This window comes from Anopheles nili, chromosome 3 (genome assembly GCF_943737925.1).
Source record: "Anopheles nili chromosome 3, idAnoNiliSN_F5_01, whole genome shotgun sequence".
Taxonomy (NCBI): domain Eukaryota; kingdom Metazoa; phylum Arthropoda; class Insecta; order Diptera; family Culicidae; genus Anopheles; species Anopheles nili.
In genome coordinates this window covers 30,767,022-30,783,364 of record NC_071292.1, presented here as the reverse complement: position 1 = coordinate 30,783,364, position 16,343 = coordinate 30,767,022, and the positions used below count along the sequence as shown (strand labels likewise).

At 51.6% G+C, this 16,343-nt stretch overlaps 1 protein-coding gene across 1 annotated transcript; it reads left to right on the top strand.

Moving 5' to 3' along the window:
- Nucleotides 1-3,837: 3,837 nt before the first annotated feature.
- Nucleotides 3,838-15,547, top strand: LOC128722705 (transcription factor Atoh8). Its single transcript, XM_053816381.1, has 2 exons — nt 3,838-4,654; nt 14,233-15,547. The coding sequence occupies exons 1-2, from the start codon at nt 4,573-4,575 to the stop codon at nt 15,318-15,320; spliced, it is 1,170 nt and encodes a 389-aa protein (XP_053672356.1). The 5' UTR covers nt 3,838-4,572; the 3' UTR covers nt 15,321-15,547.
- Nucleotides 15,548-16,343: the final 796 nt, after the last annotated feature.

Here is a 16,343-nt window from a genome sequence, read left to right as displayed (position 1 = left end):
TTTTCCCCCCACATTGGGCCCGATCTCCGCACATGTTGGGTGCATCTTGAACGAATTCTCCATGCTCGATGTTGCAAGGAAGCCTGCATAACGTTATTGTTGTTGTTAGCTTCCAGTAGCTTAAGCCATTCCGCGAGTGCAGCAATGTGGCTCGTGATGAGGTCCCACAAGGATTACATTTGGCAATGGTAGAGTTGTAAAAAAGCCTCACTTACTTGGTTTATTGATCAATGTTTTTATTCCACCAACAAGCGGCAGTATTTCGAGAGATCGCGGAATAATGATGCACGAAATAACACCAGTAGCTTTGGTAGAGGACGAAGCCTTCATTGCGCTTATTTCCATAAACCATCTGCCAGCTGTAAGTAGGTTCTCAGCCACTATGAATTAATAACCGCACTTACATGGAAGGCGCGTACTACAGCTCCCAGAATCCGTTTCTATGGCGACGCTTGCAAATGACATCATGAAAGTGGCGTGAACATTGGCCACTGGACGACGATGGCATCTTTATCTTAGCAGGCGGTAGCATTTGCATGCGTAATTTAGCTTCCTTGGTGACGCAAAATAATCGAATGTCTTGGCCCCGATGGTCAACCGGCTGCACGGGATTTGCCCATGACCGTCGATCGCATGACGCACATTTCAGCACACGCAGCGGATCTGTACTTTACGGGGAAGTGATTTAATTCTGCGAGACATTAGAATAGAATTGCTCGAACTGCAGATAAAATTTATCGCCTCTAGGGAACGGCTCGGTAGGGTTCAGGCAGCGAGTAGATAAATTTATCGATGAATAAATAAATGTCACATTAGGCGATAGAAATCGGCATAATTTACTTGAACGTTTTTCCTTCACGTTTTGCAGTCAACAACCATTTGCTTCATTTAATTGTTTGCGCCTATTAGCAATGTTTTCAAACAAAAAACCTTAGCAAAACAGTCCACCCCCAATTACCGGCCGAGAGTTTGACTCTGGCAGCTAAATCTTATGTGCGGGAATTCCTGCTGCTGGCTCGGATGGAAATCATATGTTTCGCCTCTCAACGCCAAGGTGCGGCATAATGTGTATAAGTTATACCACCCTCGATGCTATTGGCCCGGCACAACGAAGCCCCCTCACATGTGGGCCAGCTGTTCACACTCTCTCGACGCCCGTCATTAGGATCCGTTCCGAAAACCCCTTTCCACCATCTTCCGGTTTTCCAGCCAAGCCGGGATGCGCATATGTGTGGGGATGCGTCCTACAAAAGCGCCCTCTGGTTTTGCATACGTACCGCACATGGTTGAGCAGAGTGAGTGAGAAAATTTGCCACGCAACGGGTTCTTGGGATGAGTTTCTGCGGGACATGCTGACGCGGGACATGCGGTTCACATCCGTTTCCGTCTTTGTAGAAACGTCCAAAAACGCAATATGCATCGCCTTAGTTCACCGTGAGCTGAGAAGGAACTCGAAGGACGTTCGAACAGACGAAGAAGCCAACCCACTCTGGGGCGTCTGCAGTTTTACTTCCGAAATGTGGTGATACCTTGGAAGTGTGCGATTTTTTCTTGTTGTATCCTTCTCTTCTTCATTCATTCATTGTGGAGAAGTCTCGCGCAGACGATTTCTTCGAACGTTTGGCTCGCAAACGCGCACATGTGGCCATGCGGTGGGAGTTTTATGAGTTTCTGTACCCGGGTTGGCTGCGAAGCTGGGATGGGATCTAGCAGGAAGTTCTGGCAGAATCTGGTCTTTGCAACGGTGTTTGCCGGCGCATCTGAGCACGGAAACACACATGTAGCACATTACGCTGGCGGTTGCGAGAGTGAATCCTTCGCATTTGCTGGCAATTTCGCCAATATGCCACCGGCAAAGTCATAACGCGCAGAGCACAAGGCTGTTTTTGGACAGAGGCGAAGATGTGTTGATCGCTCGCAACAACATTGTTCTGTCGAGTGGGGGTAATATTTACGACCTCCAGTTATTCTCGCCGACATCGGCCTCGGTTTCTTGTGGCTAATCGTGGTATCTTTGAGCGATTTTCCAGCCACAGCGCGTGGCGGTTTGAGGGAGGGATTGTGCCGGCGATTTGCTGGCGTCGAGTGGTGGGAATTTACGCTGCACAATGCTCTATCAACGTTTGCCAAACATTTGCGATGACATTCTGGACCTCGGTGTCCGTGGGGGGCTCTATTTACTGACGAAAACGCTCTATGGAAGAAGCATGCGTCCCCTGAAAGGTCACGGAAAAGACAGTGGAAAATCTCCTGCCCACGGGAGAACGGGTTTCGGCGAAGTGTTCGCTTGTTTGCTCAGGGGACGGATGGATAAGTTTCGTCCTAATCAGCCAGCTGAACTGGATAAGCTCGACAAGGACGCGTGGGCTCGATAACGCAACCTTTGCGACCAGCCACAACAGTCTGCCTGGCGTAAAGCGCAACTAAAAATAACACAACATCCACTTCCATGTTTATTGTTGAGCTATTTTAAGCTCGCAGGTGTTAATCACGCAAACGATGGGCGACGTTTTATTTCCGTGCCATGTTTCGTAGGCGAATGGGTGTTAATGTATTGTGTTCTTAATATGTTTATCTCCGTGGGGACAGAATAAAAATGCGCCATGGCGTGTACGTGTTCTTTGGCAAAAAAATAAAAAAGATCGTTCTTTTTTTGAATCGGCGTGAGTCAACGCGCGCCTGGTAATCGTATCGCCAGCGGAATTTTTGCAACCGCCGGAAAGTCGGAAACGAAATGGAAAGCATAGAAATTATGCTCTCTCTCGCACACCCCTACGCATTGGCAGTGGCTGTGGGCGCTCTGCACCTGAGAATGCACCGGCTTCCCGTGGCTGGCGTCTGAGTTTTCCAGACCCGCGGAGATAAACAAAGTAGCAAGTGCAAGGCGAGCGCGAAAGAGCGAGCTGATGGGACGGTGCGAATGCACCCGCGAGTACAAATGCACCCGGTGTCGTGTGTGAGAGTGGGAGAGAGAGAGCAAACGAGAGAGAGAGCGTTTAAAGGTGAGAGAAGCAAAACTCGCTCGAAAAATGCATGGCTGAGAGCGAGCAGCCGTTCGCTTGCAGGGTTGGCAAAGAGACCGGACGAAAGTGACTACTTTAATTTTTTTTATATTAATTTCGAATTATGAGTAAGTTTATCTGGAAAATAAATATTATGTAATCAATAATCGTAATTAATTCCACATCAGTTGAGACGATCAATACATGATTTTTTTCTGTACCAACATTTACAGTAATTTTACAATTTTACAGTAATTTCTTAACCTAATTTCTAACCAGCAATTTCTTAATTTCTGAACTGTGAGATTTTGTATACTACACCTTTACGAATATCGTTACTACACATACTTAAAGTGAAATTTATACAACTTCAAAGCCACAAGCAGCTGATTGCTCGCGCGAAGAACGGAAGATGCACTTCCAGCTTGCTTCGCCAACCCTGCAACTCACGCGCGTTCGCAGCATCTCGACGCTTCGTGTTCGGTGTCCGGTGTTGTTGATTTTCAGTTGAATTTATGCTTTCGTGACGGCCGGTTGCAAAACGCAGCAGTTGTGCGTGGTTGTGCACAACAAATCGAGAGATAGAACGCGCATCCATCGGTCCGATTCAACACCTGTGGCCTATCGGGAGTATCGACCTGAGCCCCCTCGTGAGTGTGTGTGCCATATCCTGAAGGACTTTAAGCTCGTCACCTCGCACTGTGCCTCCGAACGTCTCGAACCGGAAACACGGCACGGAGGTTCCTTCCGCAACGCCGGAAGTGCACGTAAAAAAGTGAAGTTTAAAAATTTTCCGTTGAACCGTTTGTGTGATCAGTGAGGCGCATCTGGAGTACTAAAAGTGCATTTCCTGCTGACGATCAACGCACAACGCGAACGTGTGTCCTCGCACCGAAAGGATTCTCGACGACCGGCGTTCGTTCGTGTGCTTGTAGGGGGAAAAAAAGCACCCCCGAAAATACACCCCCGTTTCCGGTGGATTTTCCCGACCTGGAAAGGAAAAGGTGACAGTGATTCCATTTTTTCTCGGGCAAAACCTATTCACCCCCGCGAGTGCGAAGTGCATGTGTGTGTGTGTGTGTGCTGATGTGTGTGTGTGTGTGCATGATTGTCGTACTTGCGTTTGTGTGTTAGCGCTGGCGCGCCAGTGAGCCAGTAAGTTTTGGGGGAGCTAAGGAGAGCGAGAAAAAGCGAAGAAGGGCGAGAAAAAAAAAACGGCAACCCAACCCCGGAGGAAGGAGCACAGATAAAAATAAAGCAAGCGATAAGCAAACAACGACAGATAGCTAGGAGCCCGAAGAAAACGACTAACGACGTCAAACGGAACCGACCAAAACGCTATCGCGCACCGGTCAAGTGCTGTGACATAAGGCGGTCGCGGTGCAGGAATAAGTTAGAGAATTAATAACAAAAAAAAAGAAGGGATAAAGCAAAAATTCCCGACCCCAAGAGCGTGTGGAGAAAACTGCCGGAATACGCCAGTGAGCGTTTCGCAAAATCAGTGCAACGGTGCAACAAAGTTGCGGCGTGAAAAACAACCCTCCGAAGGTCCCAAAAGCAGAGGTTCCAAATGTGGTCCGAGGCGATGAGCACGTTGGCCAAGATGTACCCGAAGCTGAGCGCTGTCGAGCTGTCAGCGATCCTGATGAAAGGTAGGTTTTGAGCTCACAACCCCCCCCCCCGATGCAGGTGCATCGTGCCTTTGTGTGCTTTTTTTTCTTCTTTTTTTGAGAGAAAACGGACCCTTTTTTCGCGCCACCAACTCGCGAGTTGCCCACGTGCAAAGGCCACGCTGTGCGTGTATTTATCTTTGGCGGGATCGAGCGGAAGCAATTAAACGCCTGCTAACGACAGCTGCCACGAGTTTCGCTCATATTCCATCATCGTCGCTCGAGATGGGGGTGGGTTTCCTCGAGCTAAAACCCCAGCAAAGGGTGGGCTGCCCGGTAATTGCCGCCACCCGGTCGACGTCGGCGTAATTATGTCATTTATTAGTGGCGCCTTTTGCGTTCGGATTTTAATTGGTGACCACCTTGGAAGGGTGCTTGCTTTCCAGCCCGGCCCGTAGGGTTGGAGCCTGCGTTGGAATGTGTCCACACCTCGTGCGCTCGTCGCCCGTAAATCACTCAATTCGCACAAATCGTTTGCAGCTGGACAGGACCTGGTGTGGTGTCGCAGAGAAACCGGTACGTGTCTCGGTACGTGCGCGTTCTGTTCATCAACCCTGGGACAGGCGCGGTCGTTTGAAGGCGATGATCATGCGCCATCACGGCTCACCGGACGGTGGTTTGCATTTAATTAACCTCCGGCCTGGCCTGGGCAACTCAGGCGGGTTGTCTCGAAACAACCAAGCCACACCGGATGTTCACTTCAAACGTCACGAGACGTGGCCTTTATCACGGCAAGAGGCGCATGAAAGTTCTTTCTCCAAATTTATATTTAGACCGGATGTGCACGATGCACCCGGGAGTGCGTGATTAATTTGGTTTCTTCTGGGAATTGAGCACGCGATCGGGTTCTGGGTTCCTGGCGCATCATAATTCTCTAATCCCGCACGGCGCTGACCTGCGAGAAGATCCCTTCGTTCTGAAGCGCGGTTCTCGTTGCGGTTCTTGGAAGGTGCAGCCTGAGATCGCGCTAGATACCCATGCCATTCTTATGAATGGGTGGCGCACATCCGACGTCGACCGAGACCGGCGGGTATAATTATAGAAGCTGAGCCGTCGCAAAATGCGTTTGCCATGGTCCGGAAAGAGAACGGGCCACATTTCGGAGGCCACAAGCGAGACCAAAAGTGGAACTGCTAATAAACGGGGCCCGCCTAGCGCTGGCCCTAAGGGAGGGAGTTTTGTGGCTTTTGGCCAACCAAAACGGAGCCATCAGGGCGGAATTATGGGGTTTCTTTGGGGATGGGTTAAATGCGAACTTCCGCAGAACTGCGAAACAAAAATTGGGAATGGGGATCGCAAGATGAATGACGTGCACGATCCTTTTCTGCCGCTGGAGCGAGCCTCCATTTGGGGCTGATCTTTCCCACGCCAGGATGAGTTTAGTTTCTTTCCTAAAAAACAAAACTCACTCTCTGCAGCACGTTTGGGCATTGCTCGTACGATAATCGACCCGAGAATGTTGACCAGCTTAAGCAAGCGGCTAAAAATAAACCCCAAAAAAACGCCCGTTTGCAACGAGCGGGTTCTGTGTGCATCGCCACAATTTAACCCGGTACTCCAGACGTATCAAAAACCGACGTGACGTCGCCCAGACTCATCCCAGACACCCCAAAAAGCTGCACACATCGCCATCGACAAACCGACCTTTTACGCAAGGCTTCACGTGCTTCATCCGTTCGTCCGAAACCAACCCGGACCAGAGGGACCAGATGTTCAAACAAACGCCTCGCTTATCATTTGTTTGCTCATTTTCCGCCACCATTCAGCCAGCCAGCTTCCTCCACGGGCGTCGATTTGCGCACGATAATCCTCGCAACGCCTCGGTGGTTGAGTTGCGATACGCGGCCACAAGAGTTCTGCCAGCTGGACGATCGATTCTGAGGAATTCGATGCCAGCAAACAACCGTCCGGTGTCACAACGCGTGTCTTCGGCGGTCAATCGGATCCGTTGTGTGAGCGCGCGCGCGCAACCGTCTCAGGAAGTTAGGGACCGTCTCTGGAACGCATCAAAGGCTTACCGAGCCGGCGATTATTAATGGACCGCTTGAAGAAGCCTTCTGGCGTGTTGGGAAAATTGTGGAATAAATAAAAAAGAAAACACCCGTCCTCAAAAAAAAAACCAGCTATCTAAATCCATTCCCGTGGGACCTGGGGACCTACTCCAGCGTGTCCTGTGTGCGGGATAATTTGTCATTGTGTGCGGGTTGTGTCAACGGTTTCTGCTCGCTCGCGTCCCGCGTGCGGGATTTATTTGCGCCTGTCCGTCGATGAAGTTGTCGGCGCTCACGTCTCAGTGGCGAATGTTTACAAACGCTTCAACTAGCGAGCCGGTTTCGTGGACACCCGGCGATATTGGCGCGTGTTGCATAGTTTCTGCCTCGGGCTGATGGATCACCGGCCCCGGACGCCATCCGTCACGTGCCGACGTCGCGTGGGCGTGGGTGGGTCGGAAAATGGAAAATTCCCAAACTTCGTGGGCGGCGTTTTGGGCGGCTTTGTCGGGCCGGGAGTTTTGACAGCGCGTGGACATTCCAACGCGACAATCGAACGAGCGTTTGGGTGAGTTTTTCCGGGGGCGCAGATGAGACGATTTTTAACGGTCAAAGTGGAGAATGTTGAAGCGTGAAAAACAAGCGAAGGAATGTGAGCTCGACGGTGCTACTCTCGTGCGAGACAGTGGATGTATGAACACGTTTGTTGAATGTGGCCACGAGACGGTGTCGTGGCCCTTTTGACGGGAGTGATGCCCTCACACCCAAAGCAGCATGTGCATTTTATGGCCTCCCTCGAGCCGGGGGGCCAAAAAGTGCGAAAACCGCAGTAGGCGAGGCGCAGGTGGTGCACATTTCGAGGCGGAGATAATTTATATCGCCACCGGGCGCGATCCGTTCCGGTTGCCGTTTAGCGCGTGGTTGGTTAATTAAGGACGACCATCGAGCTGTGGAGTTGGGTGGCTGAGATTTACTTTCAAATTTCCTAGTGACTGGGCGGGGAGGAGGATTTTCGCGGCTGCGTTTTCCCGCCCGTAAGGACCCCGTTCGGGAAAACGACGCGCTCGATTACCTACGCGGTAGGGCCAATAAAATCTTTATGATTCCATCCGAAGGGGTTTGCGTTTGCGTTGGCGAAACCGAACGGGTTTTCGCGTTTCCGTCGTCGTCGTCGTCGTTGTCCTTGCACACGTTTACGAGCGGCCCTAAATCTTCCCCAGGGCGGGATGATTATTTTATTCGCAGTAAAACTTTACAATTCTCACACCCATCCCCCACCGGGAGCGTACATTTGCATTTTTGGGTTTTTAATGCGTTTCGATACTTTGTTCCACTTCGTTACGCCGCTGGTGGGGTTGCAGTGTGAGCTTTTCGCGCGCCCCCCACCAAACGCCAGTGAACGAGAGTTTTCCCACGTGGTGAAGGTGTCCTACGTGGGTTTGGCATTCATCGAGCACGGATCGAGCACGGATCGAGCACGGAACACGAAATTAATAAAGGACTGCAAAATCTGAGACTCCAACGCGACGCGAACCAGCCTTTTTTCTTTTTTCTGGGTGCCCTTTTATCCAGCGCCTTCCCACCGGGATGTCGGCTCTGTTGCATCCTTTTTCTTCTCTCTCCTTGTCTTGTCGGTCGAAGATGGAGCCGGCATTCGGGCGCCAATCGACCCGCCCGGTCAGTCGCCAGCGAAAAGATGCAAACCCACCGATAGTGGCTTCGGGTGTAGGATGTTTTCTTTATGCCCGTCTCTTTCGACTCACGCTCCGTTTCAGTCGGGCGTGCGGAGTTTGACCCAAAAGGTTGGCCAAGGAAGCAGCAGCTCAAGACCACAATCACGAAGGCGAAGATGCGCCAGTCGCCAAAAACCGCAGCATGCAAAAGCCCTCACCAGCAGCGTTGGCATTTTTGGGGCCACGATCTTCGCGGTCAGTTGGTGTCCCTATTTTTGCCGCTCGGCCCTTTCGGGAAGCAGAACGACCGAGATGGGAGCATTTTGATTCCTCTTTATATCGCCCTCCACCTCCGGTTTCGATCGTTCCGGAATGTAATCAATCGCACACATAGATCTGCACTCGAGTGGAGTCTTCGGTTTTCGCAAATTAAATTAAACCCATCTTCCCGTGCGGCCGTGGGTGCCAATGAAACGAAGCAAGAAGGCTCGCATCCTTTGGTCCTTACGGTGAAGGTGCCCTCGTGCCCGGGAAGACCGTATCGAGCCTCTTCCGAGAAGTAACGGGCCACCGGGTGGTTCGGCAAAATGCAATCAACGGTGGATTGCTGGAAATAGGATTTAGGGAATCGGTTTCCTTCTTCTGCTTGGTGGTGGTTTTATTGAGCGTCAAGCCTTGTCCTGTCTCGATGGTGGCTTCCAGCTGGCGCCGTAACATCGCGAACGTGATCCTGCCAGAGGTCAATGTAACGAGCTGAACTCGCAAAAACACCCTCCCAGCACCGGCACCTGTCAACAAGGGAATCTTTTTCCGGGATGCACTTGCACCGGGTGCATTCACTGCAACACGCTGGGGTGTTGCATCCCGGGCAGCATATGGCGTCGCCGGAATCACCCTGTTTCAAGAAGGCAGCTTAGGGGGGCCGATGGGAGAGCGTTAAGTTACAATTTATTTTCCCAACTTGCCACGTTCCTTTCGTTCCGCCGGTTTCGGAACCGGGAAGTTCGCCCGTTGCAGGCACGCAGGAAGCCGATTAAGTAAATATAAATACGCAAACAAATTGGCAGTTTATTTAGCCGGCTCGGGAGAGGGAACGAAAACGAGAGAGAGAGAGAGAGTGAGAGAGGGAGTGAAAAATAAAACCCTTTTGCGAAACAAACCCTGCGTGTTGATGAAGCCTTGGATTGGGTTCGCGAAAGGCAGCGATCGATTGGATTTAAGGGAAGTTTGCTCGTTTCGTCCCTTTTGGAAGGGTGGCTTGTTTACAGCAACATGCGGTCGATTGGTTGTTTGGTTCGTTTGGTTCAAACCACCATAAATCGCCCCGGCTCTTATGACGCGTAGAAAGGGGCCAATAAACAATGAAAATCTCGAGTACGGGTCAAACCGGTGGCTGGTGGCGCCTTAAGACGTGTCTGCTCGAAGAAGAAAACACGACGATTACGTCTACGAGGGTGCAAAAGAGGCGCCACATTGACCAAACGCATTCACGCACTCACGGCATGCAGTCGGAAGTGCATCGGGAGATGTTTAGAACCGATGCAAAACCGATGCAAAACCGATGCTGATGGTGCCTCAATTTGCATTGTAAAGCAAACACGAATCCCCCATGCCAGAATAGGGACACCTTGGGTGCAGGTATTTCCAACCCCAACCGTTTTAATTCCGTTATTGCACATGGCACGGAACGTACGCGAAAAAAAAAGGTGGCTACACACGCTACGCGAGCGCACGGGGGAATAAATTACTGTCAATTTATTAACATGATGCAATTTTCACCCGTAATTGCTCGCGACGCACAAACCGAAGGGAACGAGGTCGCGACGTGACCCACTGCAGTTGCGAACCCGCGCGAACTCGCAAGCAAAAGGATGCGCTCGGTAACGCGACGTAACGCGCGTTACGTCGTTACGCGCGTGCTTCCGGGGAGAGCGATCGAATACGTCTAAAAAGGGTTGCGTAACGCGTTGTTCGCACGTGTAGGGGTGTGATTTATGGACCGAAGCAAGGGTGGAGCGAATTGTAGAACTTTATGATACAGTGGAATTCCGTTTTTTTTTTCCCTCTGATCGACCCGGGTTTAATCAGCGCCAGCGCTGTGCTGGCGTTAAATGACCGAAACGCGAACCGGAACCAGATGTTCCTGATGGGCTTCGGTGTCTCTTTCTGTCAAGCCTTTTCTTCGCCATCGGCAGCGGGAAGCTTTGTTTTGCTGGACGTCTAACGAACGTCGTCCAGCGACCCCCTTGTGGCAGCTAATTAGACACCGGAAGGAATTAAAGGAATAATCCTCCCCACCACGTGGAAAAAGGACACACCGAAAGGACATCCGTCAGGGTGGGGTCATTTCCTAATTAATTGATCAGTGAATTGTGGGGCAGATGGGAGGAAAACTCGTCTCGAGACGGGCGTGATTTTTCCTGCACGCGGGCTGCTCGTTAGCCGATCGAAGTGGTTCGATCTCGTGAGCTAATGGATTTGAGGAACGATGGCAGTCGGCTAGTAGTGCCCGGATTGGGGGGGAAAAAAAGACGCCCCATAAAATGGCGAATAAAACGCGACGCAAATTGCTTTTCCCGTTCAATCAACTTTCCCGTGGACGCGGCGGGTTCGCGCCGCGACATCGTTCGTTAATTTAATATTAAAATATACATATTTCTTTTTGGCGCATCGGGCGGCAGACACCGACCGGTCAAAAGATGGTTGAAACCAAGCGGCAGAAGAAGCGCCAGAGGAGCGAGAGAAAGAGCAAAAACAAAAGAAGATAACAACAAGAAGAACGAAGACGACGAAAAAAAATGGTCCCAAATATTTTCTTCCCACTCTACGATGCCGCGGCGGAGATTTTTATTATTTTCGCTTATTTTATGCCACCCCATTCATCCCCCACACACAAAAAAAAAAAAACACCATCCCTTTCGCGTCTGCAGCATTTTCGGGGCCACCTTTTCCGTCCGCTCTTCCACGCGGACGGAGACATGCATTCATTCCACCAAACTCGACGCCCGAAAGTGTTGATCATTATCTCAGCGACGGCGACGACGGTGTGCCAGAGCAGCAGCCGAACCGAAACTGCATGCAAAATAAGTGCATTCGCACTGATTTGGCGTGAAAGGACGGGCTCCGGTCTCTCCTCGTTCACCGCCCCAGGCCGTGTCACCCGGGCTTGGGTTGGGTTGGGCTGGGTTTCGAAAACGTGTGGAAAAGCCATTGTGTGGAGCCAGAGACGAGACAGCGCACATTCGGCGATTATTTATGAACTCCCCAAAATCCGACCCCGAGGGGGCGCCGCCGTCGGTGCTGTGTGTGTGTGTGTGAGTGTGTGTGGGTGTCATGGAATGTTGGCACGAAAGTGGGCGAACTGCAGCGATTCCGAGAGAGCGATCCCGGCGTCAGAAGTGAGGTTTCATTTCGCAGATGTCGGGTGGCTGCTTTTTGCTTCTTCCGGGCGCGACATCCTTTTAAGGAGGCACACGATTGTCTTTCGGCGAGACGTAATGACCGCGGGTGGGACGGAAAAGGGCCACCGAGGATTCTCTGTCTCGCTCTCTTCCTTTTCGCGAGTGGCACAATCTGGCGCCGGCAATCGTGCGCGATATGGAACAATAGGGTCTGAGCCGCGTGTGTGTGTGGGTTCGTCTCGAGGAGGGTTTTTTTTGTTTTATTTGTTATTCCAAAGACAAAAAATCCTACCGATGACCAGATGGCTGTCCCTTTTCGTGGTGCGGCCAAAACGCGTCGAAAAGGTCGCGCCGGAAACGAACGGAAAACGAAGGAAGGAAAAGACGCTCGTTGGTGAATTTGAAAAGAGCGATTTCGCTCGCTTTTTGACGCCACCAAAATGGGCCGTTTTGAAGGGCCTCTGATTCGCGTTTTAGCTAACCTGCGACTGATTTCGAATGGACGTGAAAATGGCTTCGATTCGATCCCAACCTCCTGTGAGGTCAGCCTGGGGCCAAGCGCCAGGTGTGCGGCATTTACATGTTAATTCACGGCAACCCCGTAAAGGGCTGCAGTGGCCATTGCAGCGTAATTTATATGCACTCGTGTAAACGTCAGCCCCGCCAGTGGAACGTGGATTGCAATTCGCATTTCGCATGAAGGAGGCGCTTAAAGTGGTGTCGCGACGTCTTATAAATAATTTCATCGGCAACGGCTCGGCCGTTGGTGGCTGATGAGAATTAATTACTCGCGCATAATTCAATCGAACTGGTCGTCGGACCCACACACACACAGGAAGGAAGTGCCATCGCGGGAAGTCGACGCTGTTCGAGCGAAGTGCGAATGATGGGTTTCCCGCGCGAGTGCTAGGGTTTTTTTTCCGAATGGGGGTGGGCTTTCAAAGATGGCGGCTTTTTGGATAAAAAAGGGGGGGTTGCGTGCGTTATGATTGGTTTCGCTTATCTCGACGATCTCGACGATCTCGACGATCTCACGACGCAGAAACTGCATTCCTTCGGCGCCTGGCCTCTTCGGGCTCGTGGCGTCAACGTTCGCGTCCACGCGATTGTTGAAAAAGACGCACCAAAACGATGAGCAGCGAAGAGAAGGCGTCCTCCTGCCGCCCCGGTCGGTTCGGTATTCATTTGCATAAATTTGCGTGCCCCCACCATTCCCCCTCCTCTAAAACCACCTCCAGTGGACAACTCCCTCATCGTTTGGTGAGTCGTTTATGGCGCTTTGGTGCCGAATGACAATCTCTAGCTACCCCCTATTGACAGCTGTGCGCTTGAAACAATATTCCGGCACCCGGTCTGGCCCCATCTGCGCTCACAGGGTGCCCACGGGCCATAAAGAAAACATAAACAAACATAAATTATACTTAGAAGCCGCCGTTGCTGCCATCGTCGTCGTCGTCGTCGTCGTCGTCGTCGTTGTCGTTTCTCGGACGCGCCGGCGCTTGTGCCTTTTGGGGGGGAGGGCAGGCGACTAATTAGGGGTTGGTAGAGGTGGGTGCTGGTGGGACCTTGCACCTTCTCTCAGCCCCCTCCCATCTACCATTACATTCCATCAGTGGCGCCTGCGAGGATCGCACTAAACTAATCTTGCGCTTAGCCACCGTGGCGGCGCATTCCTCCAGAGATGATCGCCTTAATGGGGTGTGACGGGGGATGGTGGTGGTGGAGGGACGGTGGAGAAGGGGTGTAATTTTTCGTAGTCTCCTTTATCCTCCCAGCTTCACACCCCCTCCCACGTGGCGTCGTCGTTTCGCGATAAATATTTTAACATTATCGTGCTAGAGAAATGTGTCATCGGTTCAATTAATTCGGCGCGCTTGCCTGATATGTGCGGTTCGGGCGATCGGGAGAGGCCATGGGGGGGGAACTGAAGAACGGCCGTTTGGGTATCTCCGATAAATCTTCCTTTGCGAGTTGAAAGAGATTCTCCCGGCACGGCTTTGGCTGTCATAAATTAGCGGCAAAAAGGCGGGCATCAACGGGCGATCGCCGCCACCAAAAAACGGCCATGTTTCCGTTGTTTTTGGGGGAGCATATTATTTTGTTTTTTTTTTTTTGGGAACTGTGTGTGTTGTCTCAGTCTCGTCCGTGATTTTCGGGGTCTTTCGCGTGACGTTGAAAGACACCAACAAGTCTCCTGCGTACGCAAGCCCATCACGAGGTTGAGACGAGAGATTCTCACGTGTCATGGAGGTGTTGGACGTTACGTCATTTTGGATGGACCAAACGGGAGCATATTCTGGAGTGAGGGGGAAGGGAAGGTGTAAACGGACCCCGTGCTACTGCTTCCGGTTGATGAGGCGGTTATTTCCAGTGTTATTCGAGCCACTTCGAGCCACCTGGGTGGAGATTTCCAGTCACAACATTTAAGCAACATCGAGTTTTTATTAATCCCACATTCCTTTCTTTCTCTCTCTCTCTCTCTCACACACCTTTAGGAGCCGCCATGTCCGCATCACTAGAGCGCGATTCGGGCTTTAACTCGGGCAGCTCGGAACACGAGGACGACCTCAAATCGCTAGATCAAAGCTCACGCGACGGTCTTATCAGTCCCGAAAACAGCTCCGAAGACTCCGTTCCGGAAGTGAAACTACCCACGTCGAGTGTCGTCGTACCCGCGTCCGGTGCGTTGGTGAAAAACAAACGCAAAAGTTCCGAACCCCTGCGAGTTGTCGCGGAAACGGAGCTATTAGGACCACTAAAGAAGCGCATCCGTTACGCGGACGATCAAAAACCCATCGAAGAGCAACGACAGCAACCTCATCAACCTCATCGTCAATCGCGTCCCGAACGGGAAGATCTCGATGCAAGCTCACCGGCATCCTGCTCACGGACCACCACAAGCCCCTTCCGTCCATGGGCACCTTCGGCAATTTCTCCCTTCGCGGCACCACCATTTCCCAGCCCAGCTGATCTGCTCGTACGTCATCCAGCCGTCACCACGCTGCACCGGGCGGTTAATTTGAAGCCACTGGAACAACTCCAACCCCTAGCCCTGGTGGCTAAGAGAAGCTCAGAATCGACGATCATCACCCCGCGATCACCACAACACACCCCCGACTGGAAACTGCACGTCCTGCCACCCTCCGAGGACTCGTTCGTACCACCCCGGGCACCACCTTCGCTCGATGACACCACGGAATCGCTCGGTGAGCTCGAATCCTCGGGAGCTTCCGGTGGAAAATCTACCTCCACGAGTGCCGCAGCATGTGCGCAAACGCGCAACTACAAAAACATGACACGCGAACGAAGGATCGAAGCAAACGCACGTGAACGCACGCGTGTACACACGATTTCGGCGGCGTATGAGAAGCTGCGGCGCGCCATTCCGGCGTACTCGAACGCGCAGAAACTGTCCAAGTTGTCGATCCTGCGCATCGCGTGCTCGTACATCCTTACGCTTAGCCGAATGGCCGGTGAGGACTACAGCGAGGACGCATCCGAACCATCGATCGCCGAGTGCGTCGAGATGGTGACGAAAACGATCCAGACGGAGGGCAAGATCCGGAAGAAGAAGGACGACTGAGGGCACTTTGGGTCTTTGTGGCGCCCGAAGGGCGTCCAATGCGCTATTTATTTCGTAGTGTTCTGGATTCCTCCCCTACGGTGGGGATCGATTCGTGCCGGGAGGTCCTTCTGCACGCGGGAAAATCAGTACAAACAAGCGACTTGAAGCGAGCATTTCGGGTGCCAAACACACACACACATACATTGATGACAATAAGCGATCGAGTGATCGTGCCAGTGGAGAGAGAGAGACGGAATTGCAAAGTACAAGCAGAAAAGGGACGCCTTGTGGGCTATCGAAACCAAATTTGTGCATCCCTCAGCCCGTCCGGGTAGCGGCCAGCATAACGTAGTGCCATAACGTGTAATAAGCGCTAAAAGTGAGGAGAAACAAAAAAAGTAACGGCTCGAAAAGGGAGGACACTCAACAAGGTACAAGCACATTCAGGGAAAACGGGGCAGTGTCATATAACGTACCTATCGCGCCTGGTTAACTGAAAAGCCGAAATAGTCCATGCCCCGTTTAACGCTACGCTCATTATCATCTCGCCTGTCGCGGTCGGAAAAAGCCGCGCTTAGTCACGAACGGCGAGAATGGGGGAGAAAGTTGCCGGGCGCGCCGTCTCAGTCGCGCAGTTGTTTGAGAGTGTTTTGCTTTAAAATAAGAAAAACTTCGCAACGAACCCTCTAATCCGTGGCCTCAGAAGCAACCCTGAGTCATGCGTGACTCCCGCGCGGGTTTTCGCGAGTCGAGATGGGGGGGTTTTTCTTCATTTTCTTCTTCTTCTTTTTGTTTCCTGTAAATATTTGCGTTTATGTTTTAGAAACAGAAAGCATCGGTTAGGTTAGGGACCCCGCACGCGGTCGAGGTTTAAGATTGTTTTTTATTTTTGTATTGCTTTTTTGTAATACTTACAAGTAAACGGTACCTTAGGTGGGTAAGGCTAAACTATACATACAAATATTGTGATCGAACTGGTGAAATCGAAATGATCTACGAAGCAACTACAAGTTTGTGAAGACCGTGAACGTGAAAACTCAA

Excerpts from the sequence above, each read along its gene's own strand:
- LOC128722705 (XM_053816381.1), top strand. The coding sequence starts at position 4,573 with ATGTGGTCCGAGGCGATGAGCACGTTGGCCAAGATGTACCCGAAGCTG. Across the intron at positions 4,655-14,232 it reads GTCAGCGATCCTGATGAAAG|GAGCCGCCATGTCCGCATCA; the intron begins GTAGGTTTTGAG and ends ACACACCTTTAG.